The sequence below is a fragment of the Lissotriton vulgaris genome, chromosome 2_1 (assembly GCF_964263255.1).
Source record: "Lissotriton vulgaris chromosome 2_1, aLisVul1.2, whole genome shotgun sequence".
NCBI classification, from domain to species: domain Eukaryota; kingdom Metazoa; phylum Chordata; class Amphibia; order Caudata; family Salamandridae; genus Lissotriton; species Lissotriton vulgaris.
The window spans coordinates 1,869,620,273-1,869,640,151 of NC_141687.1; the positions used below are offsets into that span (position 1 = coordinate 1,869,620,273).

Sequence of the window (19,879 nt, forward strand, 5' to 3'; positions counted from 1 at the left end):
ACTTAACCAAAACAAAAAACCTGACAGTGATCGGAAAGCTAGATCCAAACCATAAATGTTCCAAAAAGAAAAGCCTAGAAACAGTTGATCTGTTAGATGAAACAAAGTTCAGAGATCTGGCTTTCTCAGTCTCCTCAGGATAACCCTTCGACCCCATTTCAGTAGAAACTTGGAAAGACAGAGAGAACAAACTCTTCCCTACTCTATTGTAGTGTAGTTCCTATATTCCCAATAGGCTCTGTGCATTGGAATAACATATACTATAGTTTGGACGTAGGACTGAAGTCGACTAGGTCTCTATCGTATATATTAAACTTAATTGTGAGTGCCAGCTAGTTCAGAGGTCACTAGAAACTTTATCGAATAAACAAGAAGGGTTTAGTTTCTGACAACCGCATAAACATGACAACTTTGTTTCCCAAGAATAAGAAATCAATCTCTAGAGACGCGGAAACAATAGATAACTATTTTACTCAGTCAATTGTGCATGCTTCGTTTCACCAGAGGTGCTGAGAAAATAGAGAGACGGGTGTTTTCAATAAAAAGTATTTATTGAACAGTCTTCTTTCTCAAGCATAAGATATGTACTGCTACAATCGTAATACTTGTTATAAAGTACAAGGCATATAATACGAACGGTATTAAAAACATAGTACTGTAAAAGCATGATATGGTTTCTAAGCCATAAATTGCCTAAAACGTATAAAATACATACAGTAATAAATAATGACTAAAAGTACTCAATTGGTGCTTCTAAAATACGCCTCCCCCGGTGTACCTAACCTAAGTCTAGTACAAGGGAAGAAGTAAATGAGGAGTAGCTTAAGTTTAGTAGTTCTCTGCCAGGAATCTATTCCAAGAATTCTCAAAGAGGTCTAATCAGCTCAGGATCTTGGTTTTAGAATGAAGGAGGTCTTGTATCTCTCTCTCAGCACTCTATTTCCCAGATACCTGCAAGGGTAAGCCGGAAACGCTGGAGCTGGATTTCTTGGCAGGAGAAAAGACAGAGTCTCTCAGTGCGTCAGCTGGAGGGTCGGCTTCCTTCTGCACTTGCTGCTGCAGGGCGTCGGGCAAGTAGATAGTCGATCTGCTTCAAACCACTGTGTGTTTGTCTGGGCAAACCTAGGCATATTTATACTTTGAAGGTGCCGAGTTTGATGCATAATTGGACTTAATAACGTCACTCAAAGGCTTGATTCTTTGAAAACTCCAGGATTTCTTGGAGAACTCAATATTCAAGCAGGGGGAAGTCCCTAGCTGTTGAAGGCGGGTTTTTCCAAGAAATCGTTGTTGATTCTCGGAACTTAGTGGAAGTAGCCGTGCCGTATTTGGGCTGCAAGGCTTAGGCCAAATATGGTAGTGATTTCTATGCCTATATAAGGATATGAGAAAGTATACCTATACAAGGGCATGAATCGGGAAAATTTACACTAGGGTCCTAGATTCATTTACTACACTATGAGGGATTTGTAATCCATCACTCAGCACCAGGGTGGTTCCAGCAACCTGGAAGAAAGCACTGGTAACTCCTCTCCTGAAGAGACCCCTGGCAGATGGCCAAGAACCAAGCAACTACTGCCCTATTTCAAGGCTCCCCTTCCCAATCAAGATACTCAAAAAATACCGTAGTAATACTCTAGCTAACTTCCTTGAAGATAACAATCTATTAGAACTAGAACAAATGGGTTTTGGCCTGGCCACTGAACAGAGACTGCACTGGTTATGGCCACAAATGAAATAAGAATATGAGTTTACAGTTGTCGAACTACAATACTGATATTGCTAGATCTATCCACTGCGTTCAACACTGTCAACCACCAAACCCGGCTCACACGCTTGAAAGAGGCAGGTGTAAGAGGTAGTCTGCTCAACTGGCTGAAGTCCTACCTAGCAAATAGTCTACAGGCAATTTCCATCCCACCGTTTACAACTGACTATAAAGAAATTGACCGCTATTAACCATGATAAAACTATTTGGAAAACCATTGGTAAACTACGCAGACAACACACAACTAAACACATCCCTGGACAAACCTGATCCTACCCAACTGAATCATCCACGCCTGTCTTAAATGGATGATCAAATTGTTGGTTGACAACCTGCTGAAATTCAAGGGGGAAAAAACTGATTTCCTGTGTTGTGCACCAGCAAATATACAACAGCAACTCCCAAGCAACTTCTGGCCATGGGCAAATAACTCAGATTTGGATACAACGAGCCCAGTATGTAACCTTGGTATTCAAATTGACAATAAACTCTCAATGGATTCCATGTCAACAAAACAGTAGGCGTATGCCACGGACAACTTAGGATTCTAAAAACAATTGTTCCACTGCTCCCTAAACCCTACAGGACACTTGTGATACAAGCTTCAATACTAAACAGACTGGACTTTTGTAACTCTCTGTTAATAGGTAGCCCTGAATACCTATTCAAACCGCCCCAAGTACTTGCAGCCGAACTAGCACTAAAAAAGGGAAGAAGGGACTCTGCTACAGAAACCCTAAAAGAACTGCAATCCGACCAGTGAAGGAAAGGGGCCTCTTTAAAGCCTTATGCATTACACATAGCGTTATAAATAATTGTGGACCTAAATCCCTTCAACAAATAATTAAACTATATAAACCAGCACGAACCTTAAGATCATTCCAAGCTGGTCTCCCATCTACTCCTCCTTTTAAAAAACTGTGATATGGAGGCAGAACCTTCCAGGTCCAGGCTGCTCAACTCTGCAATAAACTCCCACCCTAGCTAAGAACAAACACTAGTTTATTGAGTTTCAGAAAGAACCTGAAAACCGGGCTCTATTCCTGGAAATAAAGAAATATCTGGAATGACTCACCAACTAGAACTAATAATACAATGAATCTCTAATTATCCACTGGCAATTACCAGCGCCAAGATGCCCGTTGGGTGATAGCTGCGCTTTACAAAAAATATATAATAATAATAAATTCATACCAATTTTACCATTTGATTTGCTGTATAGTTGGTACAAAATGTAAAATCATGCTAAACTGCAGCTCAGTTGTTGGCTCTGGGTATCTCATGTTTTTGGAGAACCTACAAACCCTGTATATACCCACGACCAAAAGGGTCTATGTGACGTAATAATGTATTGCTTTACTAAATCGGCCAATGTGTCAAAGAATTATAGATGGAAACTTTACCAATGGCTATGTTTTTATACTAATTTTCATTATTGTTTTTTAATTCAGTGATTAACTTCTTTGGGAAACCCTTGAGGGATACACACAAGTGACCCCTTTCTGAATTCAGAATTTTGTCTACTTTTCAGAAATTTTTTGCTTTCTGGGATCACCCATGGGTTTACCTCATGTGTTCTCTAGAAACTGTAAGGAGTTTGAAACCACAAAAATTAGGAAAAATGGACTACCTCTTAGTTGTTATTTTTATACAACTTTGCTTGTTCCTGAAAGCTGGGATGATGTTGATCGTAGCATAGAAAACCTTTTGGTCCTGCCATCGTTGGGGGAAAGAATCATATGCTTTCTTGCAGAGCACGTGTTTGCCACCAGCAAAAAAACGAAACAAATGTAGCTATATTTTGTCTGTCTTTTGGTTTTCTACAGGGAAAGCTTCAAACCCTAGGTACCTCTTGAGCCCCGAGGGGGTTGGAAAAAAGAGGACACAAATTTAGCAAGGATACCTTTTGTGGGAAAAAAGTTAAGATGGTTAAAATGCAAATTCTCCCACAAAAGGGCTTAACAGACAAGTAGTTAACAAAATGCTACAATTTTATTATCTTATCCATCAATGCCAAGAACGAAGCCGCGGTGTGCACACCTGGTTTAGTTCCTGTTTAATGGATTTGTTTTCAGTTAGAACAGACTTGTATTACAGTATTGTATTAATAACCGTACTTAATACTGTTCTGTTAACTTTTTAACCACTCCACATTAGCCCTCCTTTATTCCAACCACATCCATGTCCCAAATGTAGCTTTTCATACCCAGCTTGTGTAACCTACCATACCTACTTGCCAAGCCTCTACCATTCAATACTTACCAAATATACCTAACCAACCCTATATACTTGCCATACCTAACTTGTCATGCCTAAGCTAACATGCCTAATCTACCATACCAACCTACCATATCTATCTCACCTACTATACCTTCCTGCTGTGCATAAAATATCTACCAACCTTCCATATCTAACCTACCTAACCTCTCTTCATACCACATCTATCCTATTTACCATAACTACCTAATATGACTCCACAATCTCACACCTATTTTACCTAACCTACCATACCTATTATACCATACCTATCATACCTACCATACGACTACACATATCATGCCTAACCCACCTAACTGCTTACCTACCTTCCATGCCTTGCCTACAATACGGTTTCTACCATACCTGACATACGTCTGCCTCTTCAGTGTGTATGTCTTATGCCTGCCTTGAGGTCCTGATTTTGTGAAAAGAGGCAAGTTCTGCTTATGATGAACTTGACAACATTGAAGAAGTTACTGATAATATCCCTATTACGTTCTAAATATTCTGTTGTAATGGCTATATGCAGGTCACTATTGAGCAATTGTGATTAAACTAACACAATACACCCATACTATTCACATACTTCACACATCCTAATCTTTTGCATCTTAACACAAAATACAATTGCACTGCATCTTATAAAGTAACAGACAACAAGCATATTATATTGCAAACACTCACTATGTACTTACAATACCATAAAACAACATGCAGGCATTATTACTACAACCATTTTCTATCTCAAAAGATTTACACTAAATATATGACACTGCAGTTATACTAACTTCATCACTTACTAACACTTCACAGCTACTTTAAAACAAATTCTACAAAAATAACAGTGTTAACATATTTCTTTTAACACTCCTCTGCTGCCCTCTTTCTACTTTAATAACTTTCTACTACTATACAAATGCACAGTTTGCGCTATCAAACTGAATAAATACCTAAGTAATAATAAAAAAAGACAATTGAACTTGCTTCCTCTTGTTTTTATCAACTTACAATTGCGTAATTTCTTTCAAAATGTTTAAGTACATGTATGTATGCATTTAATAAATTCAAATGCATTGTACGAGTAAATAAAATATAAGACAAGATTCTTTTCTTTCAACATTCTTTTCAACAAAACTAACAAAGCCACATATGACTTATTGTCATTGTCGATGATTTTTTTAAGCATGAAATGTTTCACTGCATCAGCTTGTCACTAAGACATTAGCTATGTTGAAAGTTTCCTTTCCCCTTTTCCATTGGTGGGTGGTGTTGGGAAGGAGGGGATGGTGTAATGAAACCCTTTAATGGGTCATGGCGAGACACCTGTCTTATGGATTTTGACTCAGACAATTCAATACAAGACTCAGCTTTCTCATACTCCAATACCCTCCTAGAACTGTAATTATTGGTGGGGCGTGAAAAGGCCCTCAATGCAGACCTAGAGAACTCTACTCTGAATCTGGAACGCTGTCTCAAGTAAATGTATGGGGATGTGACTTTCTATGGTTAGTGGGCAAGATGTTTGACTGATCATGAAGCATGAAGAACAGAAATAGAACAGAAATCGTTAGAACAAGGAGTCTTGGAGAGTAGAGACTTCCTTAAGTATGATTGGAGACGTGTAAAGAGAGGATCTTCGGAGTGACAATGACCCAAGAAATACGAGAAACAAGAACAAAGGGACAAGCGTCTAGAGAACTATAGAAACAAAATGACAATGTCAACAGTTTTTTAGGACCAAAATGAGAGAATCAACTGTTTGACCTCGAATACTAGAAGACGGCATCAAGATGCCCGAGAAATATGGAGGTCATCAGTATTGGGGCGAAAAGGTAGACACCCAGATAAGAAACAGATTAGTAACAATCAATCCACCACAATGACTCTAATACACACTCATATAGGTTGTTTGGAAGGAATAAACTGATAGCCTGTGTAGTGGTCTGATTGGGCTCTTTAAGGGACAATTGGCAATGTGAATGCATTGTACCTCCCCTCGCCCACAGAGTAAAGCACTGTTGTAAATGAAAGACGCCTGGTCCATGTAGATTAAGCAGGTTGAGTTATTAAGATGGATGTTATCATCAAGAGCCCCACCAGGAGCAGCCTTCCTGCTGCTCAGGCCATCCTACAACTGACTCACTCACCAACATTTGACAGCATCACCACACACCAATATTGCACCACCACAGTCAAACTGTCTGAGCAGCAGGTATAACACATCTCCTTTCTTTACACAGAATAACATTAGAACTCTTGCAGAGTAACATTAGAACTCTTGCATGCATGTTCACATAGTAGCAATGAGAACTAATGCGAATGCATGAAAAATAACCGGTGGAAAACATTTCACGCACAACATGTCGTAACACACTAATTGCAAGTGTGCATACAAAGACAGATAGAAAACATTGAATGCAATATGCACAACATGTCATAACATATTGCTTGCAAACAAAACCACAGTAAATACGGTCACCCTGATCTTCTCCCTTTCTAACCAGACAACAACACTGTACCACACCACAAAACACCAATCCAACCCCTGATAGCACAAAACATGCCAGCTGGCCAGGCAACATAAAAAATGGCACGAAGAGTACCAACCACAAGGCGCAATAGAGAAACGTCAAACACACTGCAAAAGAACATTTTTGTTAATGGAAACGGTAAAACACCTTGGCATACCACTGCCCCTCACTCTAACCCTTAGCAAGGATGGAAGTAAACTCAATTTACACACCAAGTGTCTCTTAAGACACCTTACCCCATGGAAAGGGTGGAACACCACTCCACGCCAACCATTCGGCATCTACACTGCCCTTCAATAAAACCCATAGTAAGGGTGGAAAACACTGTAATCACAACTAATATGGTCTCACTCTGTCTGCCCTTCACCCTTATCCCATAGGAAGGCTGGAAAAAAACTTCTAAATTTGGCTTCCTCTCTGCCCTTCACCCTTACCCTGTGGGAAGGGTGGAAAAAAAGTCAACATTTCTCACCCGAAGTTCTCACCCATACTGAATACTTGTATACGAGCTCCAAGATGCTGCTGCCCACAACATACCGTAGTGCATAGGGTTCAAGAAACATCAAAATAAAACAGTGACCTCTTACATTGCGTGCGATAAAAAGTTCAGAAAGTACAATGTCCTCCTCCCGAATGGCGTCTCATGTCAGACATTAAACACTCTGGTTGCCATTACCGACCTTCCCCTGTAATAAAGCATACAGGTTACCAATTCCACGAGGCCTGGAATGTCACAATGATATGATCTCACCGGTACCCCCACGCGGCTAGCGAAACTGAAGGCTCTGCTGGGATATCTTTAAACGCGGTGTGACACAAGGAATCCTGCTCTGCTCTGCCCTGATCAGCATAGACTACTTCAGCCACATGTTGCATCACATGATGGTTAAACAGCATTGCAAAAGCATAACCTGCAAATACATGAGTGTCCGTGGACCAGTCTTCACTTTCCTGCTGCTCAGCCCATCCTCCAACTGACTCCCTCACTCACCAACATTCGACCGCATCATCACACACCAACAATCCACCACCACAGTCACACCTGCTGAGCAGCAGGTATAATAAACAGCTCACAGGGAAACCACAGGACATAGTTGGCACTCACATAAGGAAGACTGCAACATCTATGCCACTTGTTCCCCACCATCTCCTCACAAAGCTCCGCCATTGAAAAAATACTCTGTCAACATCAACAAACCTCACTCAGGCTCGGGGGGGGGGGAGGGGGGGGGGGGGGTGCGGGGTTAATGACTTCTCGCTGCTGCTCCTCCACTGACATCTCGCGCTTTGAGAAACACACAAAACAAACACCAGCCTGCCCTGAAAACCTATTGTGGCACATGGTCTCGGTGTTGTGAACGCTTTTCGATACAAAAACCTAGCATAGCTTAGCAGGAGCATTGATAATGACACACCAAGACCAGAACAACGCCATCTGCAATTTCTGCCCGCAAAATCTGACTAACTGGTGGCAACAGGTACAGACTGAATTGGCCAAGGTAGACCTAAACTTGAATGAAAAAACACAAACATTCACCCTCACCTTAAAAGTAGTGCATTATACCCTGGTGGAGTACAGGATTAAACTCCAAATCCTTAGCTTCATATTCCAGTCCTATGAGAACAAGGGCTTGGAAGACACCAGACCAGACCGGGAAACTCTCTTTGGCCAATAGACAAAGAGGAATACAATAATTGGGACAGGTCCTTAGAATACTAATTCATTGTTGTGGACAGAATGATCGTTGAAGACCCCAATTGGTGAAAAGCGTTTTGTTGCTATCTAGCTAGATTTGTGCTTTATAAATACTAATACACAGATGCAAACATGGGCTCATTAGGGAAACCAGAACGAGTTGTGTCACCAATAAAGGGGTGAGTCGCTTGTGCTGGAGAAGCATACCTTACTGAAAAATGAGGAGGCCTAAAGCTGCACTTCAGCGGCTGATTTGAGCCTCCTTTAGATGTTGGAATTATCGACTTTTGAAAATGATAGATTTTGTGATTGTTGCCACCCACAAGTGTATATAAGTTGGAGGGCCTGGCTGTATACCTGGATTTATTGGCTGTGCTAATATACCTGTGATTTGTTCATCTACAGATGGGCTACATTCAGATAGGAGAGGACGAAATGCAGATAGAACCAGCGAACAACTCCCAGGAATCCTTCAGTGGAAGAGGTCACGTGATCAGGAAAAGACGAGCATCTGGACCCAGCTCTTCCTTCAAGGTGCATCGTTCTAGCCAGCAGTGCCAAGTTGTATCAGGTAGCTATGGAACTCCAATGCAGCATTGTGCATCTTCTGCAGCAGCACTGCAAGCATGACCTTACATAAATATTTGTGCAACAAAGGACTTGTGGTTTTGCTGCTGATCCATGAATCCAGAAACAAGCTTTTAATCTTGGCTTTGCATCTCACCAACTGTGTGATTCTGGACAAATCATGTCATCTCCCTTGAGCCTCCAAGTGTAAACAGATGTGACACAATGTACATGTATGCCTCCCAGTAATTTTCTAATTGTAAGCTCCTATCCATTTTTCTAGTAACATCTTCGCTTCTGTAATCTTCACCCTGCCCTTCTCCAACACATTATGGACTAGCTGTATTAAGAGTTTTCATGTTCTGAGTCGCAAAATAGGACCGTTTGTGACTTCAAAATTGCCTTTTGGTATGTGCCAAATACACATTGCAATTCTGTAACCTGTCACCTAATCACAGTTTGGGTTTGTGACTACAAACCAAATCAGTAATTGCAAGTGCCCCTTTCAAACAGTGAATCAGAATGGAGTGAATTAATATTTTGTGACTGTAAACATTAATATTTTACTGAGTACACAAAAGTAGTGGCTACCCATTTACAAACGAGTAGGAGTCCGCAAGGGAAAACTTTCCATTTGTGAATATTTACAAAACAAATTTTTTAAGGCTAGGCAGTAGTTCATGTGACCATTGCCTAGTCATAAACATTTTTGTAAACTTTCCTTTTTTTTAAATGTATCCCGATTCCCTTAACCACTCCCATGCTCATGACGGAGCCGCTCCGTCATGAGCATCGGCTGAGCTGTGCTCATGACGGAGCGGTTCCGTCATGGCCCTGCCGCCGCGCCTGCGCGGCACTGATTTCGTGCCTGCGCGGCGCGTTCTATTAACACCTTCCCCGCGGATGACAAAGCCAGCTCGTCATGGGCGTTACCTGCGCTGCGCGGATGACGAGCTGGCTTTGTCACGTTACGCGGGATTTTTAAAAATGCCGCGCAAAGCGGGAAAAGCTGCCACGGCGAAGCGGTTAAGCGGGCGGGGCCATGACGGAACCGCTCCGTTATGAGCACAGCGCAACCGCGGCTCGTGACGGAGCCGCTCCGTCACGAGCATGCGAGCGCCGCTCGGACCCCACCCCACATCCTAGCGCTGCGGCGGAATTGCCGCTGCAGCGAAGGGGTTAAGGAAATGGAATAAGTTTATAAAGAAAACCAAAAACAAAAGATTCCTTTATTTAAAAGCAATCACAGACATGGTGACCTGCTGACCTCGCAGGCCACCATTTCCGTGATTGCAGTGAATCGTAGTGGGTTGCAATTTGTGCCCTACTTCATTAAAATTCATGAGGTATGTGAAATTGCAAACCACTACGATTCAGTATTTTGAAAACCGTCCATTGCTCAGTTCACAAAATACCACACTTGTCACAAATTGTAATTAGTTTTTGTAACCAGTGTTTAGTACATCTGGCCCATAGTTCTTTGTGCAACACCTTCTGTTGAGGGTCTCCTACAGACGTGGATGAGACGGTGGTCCCAGTCTAGTTACTCTCCAGATGTAACAGAAACTTGGGTGAGATAGTCTGAGAAGTAGCAGAGGCATTTTAAGCCAGACGAGTGGTGCTGTGGTGGTGCTGAGTGGTGCTATTGTGGTGCTGTGGCGGTGCTGAGTGGTGCTGTGGCGGTGCTGAGTGGTGCTGTGGTGGTGCTGAGTGATAATGTGGTGGTGCTGAGTGGTGCCTTGGTGGCGCTGAGTGATGCTGTGGTGGTGCTGAGTGATGCTGGGGTTGCGCTGAGTGATGCTGTGATGGTGCTGAGTGGTGCTGTGGTGGTGCAGAGTGATGCTGTGGTGGTGCTGAGTGATGCTGTGGTGGTGCTGAGTGATGCTGTGGTGGTGCTGAGTGGTGCTGTGGTGGTGCTGAGTGGTGCTATTGTGGTGCTGAGTGATGCTGTGGCGGTGCTGAGTGGTGCTGTGGTGGTGCTGAGTGATAATGTGGTGGTGCTGAGTGGTGCTGTGGTGGTGTAGAGTGATGCTGTGGTGGTGCTGTGGTGCTGCCGAGTGGTGCTGTGGTGGTGCTGAGTGGTGCTGCTGAGTGGTGCTGTGGTGGTGCTGAGTGATGCTGTGGTGGTGCTGAGTGGTGCTGTGGTGGTGTAAAATTATGCTGTGGTAGTGCTGTGGTGCTGCTGAGTGGTGCTGTGTTGGTGCTGAGTGGTGCTGTGGTGGTGCTGAGTGATGCTGTGGTGGTGCTGAGTGGTGCTGTGGTGGTGCTGAGTGATGCTGTGGTGGTGCTGAGTGATGATGTGGTGGTGCTGAGTGGTGCTGTGGTGGTGCTGTGGTGGTGCTGAGTGCTGCTGAGTGGTGCTGTAATGGTGCTGTAGTGGTGCTGTGGTGGTGCTGCTGTGGTGGTGAGTGGTGCTGTGGTGGTGCTGAGTGGTGCTGTGGTGGTGCTGTGGTGGTGCTGTGGTGGGGCTGTGGTTGTGCTGTGGTGGTGCTGAGTGATGCTGTAGTGGCGCTATGGTGGTGCTGAGTGGTGCTGTGGTGGTGCTGAGTGATGCTGTGGTGGTGCTGAGTGATGATGTGGTGGTGCTGAGTGGTGCTGTGGTGGTGCTGTGGTGGTGCTGAGTGCTGCTGAGTGGTGCTGTAATGGTGCTGTAGTGGTGCTGTGGTGGTGCTGCTGTGGTGGTGAGTGGTGCTGTGGTGGTGCAGAGTGGTGCTGTGGTGGTGCTGTGGTGGTGCTGTGGTGGTGCTGTGGTTGTGCTGTGGTGGTGCTGAGTGGTGCTGTGGTGGTGCTGAGTGATGCTGTAGTGGCGCTATGGTGGTGCTGAGTGGTGCTGTGGTGGTGATGAGTGATGCTGTGGTGGTGCTGAGTGATGCACAAAAGATGCATTCAACAGGAAGCAATGAGGTGCATAATATAAAAAAGAGGAAGCAATGTACGTTGTTGTTGCTATCATCATCAACGGTGTTGTTGCCTTTGAACATTCATAATCAACATCATTTAAAGAGGAAATACAAGCAAAGAAAAAAGGTAACGTATTGATGAAAAGAGCAGAAATCAGGAATTGATGGAAGAAGAATGAGCAGGTTTTAGTAAGGGAAAGATAAAACGATGACATTCAAAATAAAAAAAACTAAGACAAGACAAAAAGTGATAGAATCTGAACTCTATTCGCAAATCGCTGATGTCTATTTTGACTTGGTTTCTGTCAAAGGGGCTATACTTAAGTACTGAATTATGACAATAACCTATATGGACACAGGAGGGCGCGTGTTACCATGTTTTTTAGGAGAACAAAAAATATATACTTTGAAAAGAAGAAGAACCCGTTAAGATTATCTTTAACGTAAAAAGTAGCCTTTTGTTTTAAGGAGATAACAAAGGTGACCATTATCGTATCTTGCAAGACCGGAAATGGCAGCTTTCCTATAAAGCCTGACTCACCCGGTTGCAGCGCCACAATCAGACAGACACACAGACAAGGCGCTTGTTTGAACATTTTGCCAAACTAATAGCAAAGCTCTCGCACACAACAAGCAAGGTATAACAATAGTAGTTAAACAGTAAATAGCATTGTAAGTATAAAGCCAAATAACATGACAGTTGCAATTTTGTAAATTTTCTTGAAGATGGGTATATATTTAATGGTTCCACAACCAGCCGGCACGTGTTTCGTCGTGTGGGAACAACTCACAACGACTCTTCAGGGCTGAAGACTTAACCTACACTCATGTAGGTGTAGGTCTGGAGGGGAAGTTTTCGAATGAATTTGATATCGTCAAATCAGAATAACAATTGTAGAGGCTTGATTAATATATTCCACTTGGTAGTATAGCGATGATAAGCACATAGAGTAAAGGTGCTGTACGGGCCGTGCTTAAGAAGTGTGTATATTAAGCCCAAAACCGGGAGGGGATCCACCGACAGGTTCCTAATCACGCGGGTACGGCTTGAATCAGGAAGTATCAGCAGCGTGGCATCCCTCCTCCTTTGGTACCCGGTCGCCGTTTTCCAACACGACGAAACACGTGTCGGCTGGTTGTGGAACCATTAAATATATACCCATCTTCAAGAAAATTTACGAAATTGCAACTGTCATGTTATTTGGCTTTATACTTACAATGCTATTTACTGTTTAACTACTATTGTTGTACCTTGCTTGTTGTGTGCGAGAGCTTTGCTATTTGTTATTGTCCTGTAGGTCTGTCTTCAGACCTATTTTGAACGGTTAAGGGGTCTTTTACGCTCGCTCTTCAGCACCACTCCATTTTTTAGCTAAGGATATACACTGAACGTATACATTAGGTAGTGCGCCTTCTCTTCCTGAGAATACTAAAAACCCCACTTGCTGTACTTCATTTTGCCAAACTAGGCAGGACCAGTGTCCTTATCTAGACGATTACAGCAGCATAATGGTGACCGCAGGAACATGCAGACAAGAAAAACACAGCGGGATGCCCAGGGTTCATGGTTCATTATATATAAATTGTTATATATTTGCTTTAATATAGCCCTTCACAAAACGCTACTTCGTTCTGTAAGCACTGCAAATAACAGGTGTAAAAATCACTCAATTTAATGTGAATCAATTTACCATCATTAGAAGGATGGAAGGCTGAATTGGTCTGTGTGTCTGCGTTGCATAATGCGCTCGTTAGGGGTGGGTGGGGCTGCAGCAGAAACTGGAGCCACTTGCCGGCACAGTGAGAGTCTCTCCCTATCAGGGTTAAATCTGGAAATGAGTGACCTGCCCACAAGCTGCTGTGTTTAACTGCTGTTACCCTGTGAAGAGCTTAGAGCTATAAGGAAACATACTTTGGAAATATCAGTGGAGAATAATAAGTGAATTAAAATTGTGAAGCGGCCAGTACCATAGAGCCAAGCTAGAAATGAATGGAAAAGCCTGTGATTACAAGCTATATTTTGGGTGAAGCTGTTGAATGCTGGTTGCGGGGAAGCGCAGTGCTGAAAGCATTGGCGGCCCCTTTGAAGTGAAGCTCACGGCCTCGCGGCCGTGAAAGTGAAAGCGGGATGTTTTTTAGGAGACCAAAAAATATATACTTGAAAAGAAGAACACACCCCTGCTTCTTGGCGAGAAGACAACGGACACATCTGTAATTAACTAAAGACAAAGGAGAAGACGCAGCTCTTCCTCATGATACCGATGCAAAGTAGATCATTGTGCACTAACAGGAAAAATAATTAAGCAGTGATTCTTTTAACATCTCCATGTTACATTTTTAAGAAAGACTGGGGAACCGAGATTCTCTCTGTTCGGCGGGCATGTACTCTTCGTTTAAGTAACATGACAAGCAAGCTTACTTTGAGGAGCCTGCTGACAGTGGGGAGGCCGTGGGCAGCAACAGCAGGGGTAAATAATTAGGGGGGGGAGGAGAAATGCAAGACACGGCCTGGCGGTCGTGAAAAGTGTGAAGCAGGGGGCGGGGGAGCGGATGCCTTTGAAGTGAAGCTCTCGGAGGCACGCGGGAGCAAATGGCAAGCGCGTGCATGAGCACATGCACTCGACGAAATCTGAGATGGTTTAGACCTTGGTTTGCCCCCAATACTCTTGTCTATTTATTCCTTGTGGAATATAATAGACAAGACCTAAAAAATAATTATTCTTATTTCTGATGTTCTAGTAGATGAAGATGTCTGCTGGCCTTCACTTTTGTATCCTTTCTGCTCGATTTCTCCCCACCTTAACACTCATTATTGACACCCTTAGGCACACATTGCAAGTGTGACACTTAGAGTCACTCCTGAATGGCAAAGGAGTTTTCTTGAGTCTGCTCATGCGCAGCGAAGGCATTACGAACCCCCAATCTCAAGGAAGTCCCTGTTGCTCGCGCTGCTGCAGCTCTGATTTGGTTCAGCCGTTGCTGCTGCACAGGAAATTCAAGCATGAATGACAGCGGGTGCCCACCTGCGACTTCCATTACCTAATTTCGACAGTGGACTATGTGGTTTGCCATTGACGGATGCACCGTAGCTCCACTGTGCTGAAAGACTAGTAGCATTTGTGATTTCTCTGGAAATGGTGTTTGACTGGCCACCCAATTTAGGGTGGCTGGACCACCACCCATTCCAGTGCAGCGCTTTCATGCAGGTAAAACATAACATGTGCATTTGTAAATCGCACATTCACCCGAAGGCATCTTGGCAAGGAATAACAGATGTTTATTGTTACCGAACTCAATAGTACTCATTTTATTCACCTTAGGAGCATGAAAGGCTGAGTGGACCCGCTGGGATTTGAACCTATGACCATGAGATCAAACACAGGTGCCTACAATGGACGCATTAGTCCATTAAGCAACCAAACTCGGCTTAGTTTGACATACACTGGAAAACTCTTAAACTGTCTCTTTTGTGCTGCCAGAAAACTGTGTATCGAGCTCAGTGGTAATGTTGGTACTGTAAATGTACCTTCACTTATGGTACTTCACCTGTCCCACATCGGTGACTCTTCTACCACGGTGGGCAGGCGTGGTAGATTGTCAGACATTTCTTCCCCCTGTTGGCTCCCGCCATGATGGCGGGATGTGTTGAGGTGATAAAGTCCTGACTCCAAGGTGGAGAACTATAAATCGGAGAAACAGTTGTCCTCCATTGTGATGGATGAGTTTTCTCTATCATACCGGCAGGCTGGCAGTCAATTGAGCAAATTTTAAATAACCCTGTATGTACTGCAATAGTCATGTCTTGCAGCTTAATATAGGTGTTCATGGAAAAGTCTCTACCAGATCATGGCAAGAGACAAGGCTAGTGCTATGTTTAAGTAACTAAAATTATCCATATACAGCACTGTTAGTTGGAGCAGCACAAGTTTCAAACCCTTGCACCAGCTCTCGGTGGAAAGTCACTGTGGCCTAACCTACTTAAAAATGTGCCATAACATATACATTTCCTCCTTATTGCTTTCGAAGACCAAGCTCAAGTGAGAAAAGGCATGACGAAGAAGTCATGCTGTGCATTCAGCAGAGGGGTTTCTGGGAAAAAATGTATTGCATGAAAAATTACTTTCAAGAGGATGCTTTTATGCTCGGGACATCAGTGTTCAGGTAAGATGTGGAAGAAAATGAAGATACTTTTTTAGGGTGACTGTGAAGTATCCATCACATTTGGCTCCTTCGCCATCCTGTAAGGTAGTATTCCCTTGTATATGTATTCGGATATCAGGCCACCAGTTTTCAGAAACGTATTAAATATGTGTCAATACTAGAGTTAGAGGACCTCCTAGATTCACCTAAATCAGGACTCCAGGCCTGTGTTGCGTTATAAGTCCATGCGCTTAGGCTTTGATGAACATACATATAGAGGGCTGGCATCAGGGCATGCTATTCCTTTCACCTAAAGGGGACCCCTTCTTTTTGGGGGCTTCTTCTTTCATTATGTGAAGCCTGTAGCTTCTATTCCAAGATCAACTATAGGCAAGGCCATTGGAATTATGTGATTCTGCGGCTTCAGCGTTTCCGTATGTTTATAGATTCGCTGCATCTGACACATAATCCATCGTCTCCTGCAAAAGTTGAAGATTTTAACCCCAAAACTTTTTTTTAGCTCAAACAGATCAAAATCTACTTAAAACGCATTGAGACGTGTTGCTGCTTAGAAGCAGACCCGTTGACAGACAGTGGCAGGTCACCTATCAGTTGCTGATTTCTGTGTTTAAGTGTTAAATTGATATTGATGAGGAGAAACCTTTACCCAAGTAGGGTTAACGTTGTAAAAATGACAGAATATTGAAGTAATACTGCCTAAAATATGCCACATTACACACATAATTTGTCCTTTCTTGCCGAACAATGTAGTCAATCTTGCTACATAATTTGATCCTCCTCTGCCATATGATTCCAGTGCGTCTGGACATAGCCAGTCTGGCAGTGTTTAGCGTGTGCTATGTCTCATACTTCTGCTCAGTGCTAATTTGAGCCAGTGGTTGCAAGTGGGGCTCACCGGCACTCATTTTTGGGAACCTGCTCATCAGACTGATCGAGAACAAGTAAGACAGAACACCAGAGAAGAAGGAAAAGAAAGGAGTAACCCCAGTGATCCAGGGAAGAAAAGAACCTGAAAGAGTGAAGTAAAAGGCTGGGGAGCATGGGGTGCTGGAATAAAGATGCATGAGTTAAAATCAATACCACAAAACATTAGCATTCAGCAACTCTTGGCGGTGAGCTTCAGCAAAACCCTTTGGGCTCCAGCACTTATTGTTTTACTAATTAAGCAATGGCCTGCTCCTCATGCGCTGTTGCATCTAAGGATTTGTAAATCCTGTCTTTTGTTGCTTGTTTGTGTTTTAATGTGATGTGTAGTTTGTTACCATGTGAATAGCACACCCCTGCTCCTGGAATATGGCCTCGTGCACAGGCCTGTTTTTTTTTTTTTATCTTCAAGCAACCCAAGCCCCATACAACAACAGTAAGCAAAGGGCAATGCAAACTTCGAGGGCCTTGCTCGAATCTCCGTTTACAACAGTGTAGTCGCTGCAGGCAGACGACGCATGCGCGGAGGGAGTCCCGCCTTCCTGGCACGAAGCGGAGCCGCCGCTGGCAGCTGGGGTGATGTTCAGTCTCAGGACAGGTGCGCCCCGATCTTCATTAATGCGAAAGCAACAGGGATGGACTTTCACGCAAAGATACAGCCGAGTTCAGAATCTCTTGGGCAAGCCGCGGCTTATAATGGGTTTATAACACTAATGGCTCGATCGGCTCCCAGCCGGGCTTGATTAAATTTTGCGCATAAGAAATGTAGAAATATTGAAAAATTAATCCATTGTGACAGACCAAAGGTGCCGCCCCGACAAAACTGCAACGCCGTACTATGCCTGGGCCTGCTTTCTCAATATTTCTCACAGGATTAAAGCCCTCATTTAGTTACACTGCCAGCTTCTGTTAAGTCTCATCAGCTGCAGAGGCCTCAACCTTGCTCCTAGAAAGGAAAAAGAAGTGATGTTTGTGCGAACTCCATAGCTCCTTTTTCAATAAGTTAATCTTGCGAGCCTCGGTGGTTTTTACATTGCACTGCACAGCTGTTCATGCACGTTGATTTGAAAGCCGTGGCTGCTGGCCTGCTGCCTTCGCTTGCCCCTGCTTCACAGAGTACAGAAAATGACTGCTAGTTATACTCAAAGCGCTAGCGTCTATACTCGAAGCGCTAGCGTCTATGCGTTTCGGACAGTTTGTAGAAAACCACTGGCCCCACGTAGACTTGGTTTTTGATTGTTCATAGATGGATATGAATTTTTGACATCACCCTGCCAGGATCTCACCTCTGGCTCCAGATTGAGCACAGATGTCTGCAGCAGGTGCATGGAACTCTTAAACTGTCTTCCAAGTGCCGATTGCCTTTTCTTACAATGGAAAACAATAGTGCTGGCCTTGTACTGACTCCCTGTATAGGTCAAATATGGGAATTAACCGGTAGATTGCAGCCGTCTCCACATTTTGCCCCTAAAAGGATGGACTCTGGTTCATCTTTAAGTTCCAGATTGTTGAGCATTGGCATGCCTGGATATGCCCTGGAAACAGATACCACGAAGGAAAGACTCGTCTGTACAGTAGTAACCCTTATTTGTTGTGAGACAGGGAGCAAAATTGTGGGCCAGCTGATTAATTGTGTTATCAAAAAGGCATAGACCATATTTTTGAGACCAGCTACATTCCCCAGAATTTTGTGAGGGCGGTGTTTGGTGACATGTTTGCTCCATCATCGCAGAGGGACCACAGGGCTAAAAGCTGCATAGGTGTGTACCACTCACATTCACCCTGTTTGCGTCTGCCTGGTCTGGTTTTCGCCACCCACGCTGCTTGTTGATTCACCTTACTTGTTCAGGAGTTATCTTTCTATTGAGTAAATCATTAGAAGAATATGTCTAACATTAACATTGTGCTTAATGAATATTAAAAGTTGACTTGCTATGCATGAAGATGGCCAGGAGACTGGCTTTTGAACATGCTCTTCAAAATGACCACTCTCCACTAGGACCGCGTCTTCTCAGGGCCATAAACCAGCACAAGGGCTCATGTGAAGAGTGTCCCAGTGGTAGAGTGGTAAATGGTGGTTAGTCCGAACAGTTTTATGGTGTTCCATGCATTACCTGAATGCTGTTCCTCTAGATTCAATGTCATAATAAAACGTATAGAATGAAGGAGTCCGGATGATCAGCCTTACAAAAAGTTCTAATCCTCACATCCCTCATTGCAATTAATGTGCTCAGGAGTTATAATATCTGCTTAATACTTTTGTTGCTTTTGACTTGATAGTTATTCAAACTTTGATGGATAATATTGTCTGTATACGTGCTTGATCAGAGCGTCAGTAGCTTACTCTGGAGATCAAGTAGCTTAACCGCATTACTTGTTCATTGGTTAATGCTGGATTGGCGGTAGGCCACACCTTTTATATTAATGACATTTTCTCCTAAGTCCCCCCCTCCCCCCGTATTCCCATCTTACGTCAGAACAGTAGTAGTAGTAGTGAGTAGAAGATGCTGTAATTCTGTTGTATCTGAAGACCAGGTGGGAGCTGGAGACCAAGATGTTTCTGGCTAAGTCCCGTATGGAGATGCTTGCATGTTCTCCTTCACCCACAGGTTAGTCGTCTGTCAGGGAACCATCTCCCAAAACAATTTCCAGCCAAAAACACAGAAAGCTCCACTTGAAGTGGCAGTCCTCCTCTCTATTGAGGAAATTGTCTCACTCCTGTTTCCATTCATAGTCGAGGCCTTCTGGCTTGCTATGCTGGCTCTGCTCAGGGTGACTTCTGCGTCCTCTGTGGTGCCCCAAAGGAGACAACCATCTGCATTCATGTTGATTCTGGTGGCTTTGACTCCAATGTCTCTCGATCCTGTAACTCTAAAGGCTTGAGTCGACACCTAAATAATGGACAAAACCTGCCCAGTTGCCCCCCACGCCACCCCCATTTGGTTGGAGCCTAGGCAGCGCCGTTGCATACTATGATGCCTCTCTTGAAATCGCTGAGCTTGTAAGACATTATCCTCGTGGACAGGGAAAACATTAGGGCAGACTTTAATGATGTTCCTTTGGCAGAGCATCT

The 19,879-nt window shown here is 43.6% G+C and overlaps 1 protein-coding gene across 2 annotated transcripts in view; it reads left to right on the forward strand.

Annotated features, from left to right (window-relative positions):
* The window catches only part of ADAMTS17 (ADAM metallopeptidase with thrombospondin type 1 motif 17), a 1,053,865-nt gene that overhangs the window by 40,908 nt on the left and 993,078 nt on the right, over positions 1–19,879 (forward strand). For both annotated transcript variants that reach the window (XM_086958065.1, XM_086958066.1), the window contains exon 3: positions 8,660–8,825. In XM_086958065.1, coding sequence (XP_086814191.1) covers positions 8,660–8,825 — 166 coding nt within the window. The remainder of the gene's footprint in view (positions 1–8,659; positions 8,826–19,879) is intronic.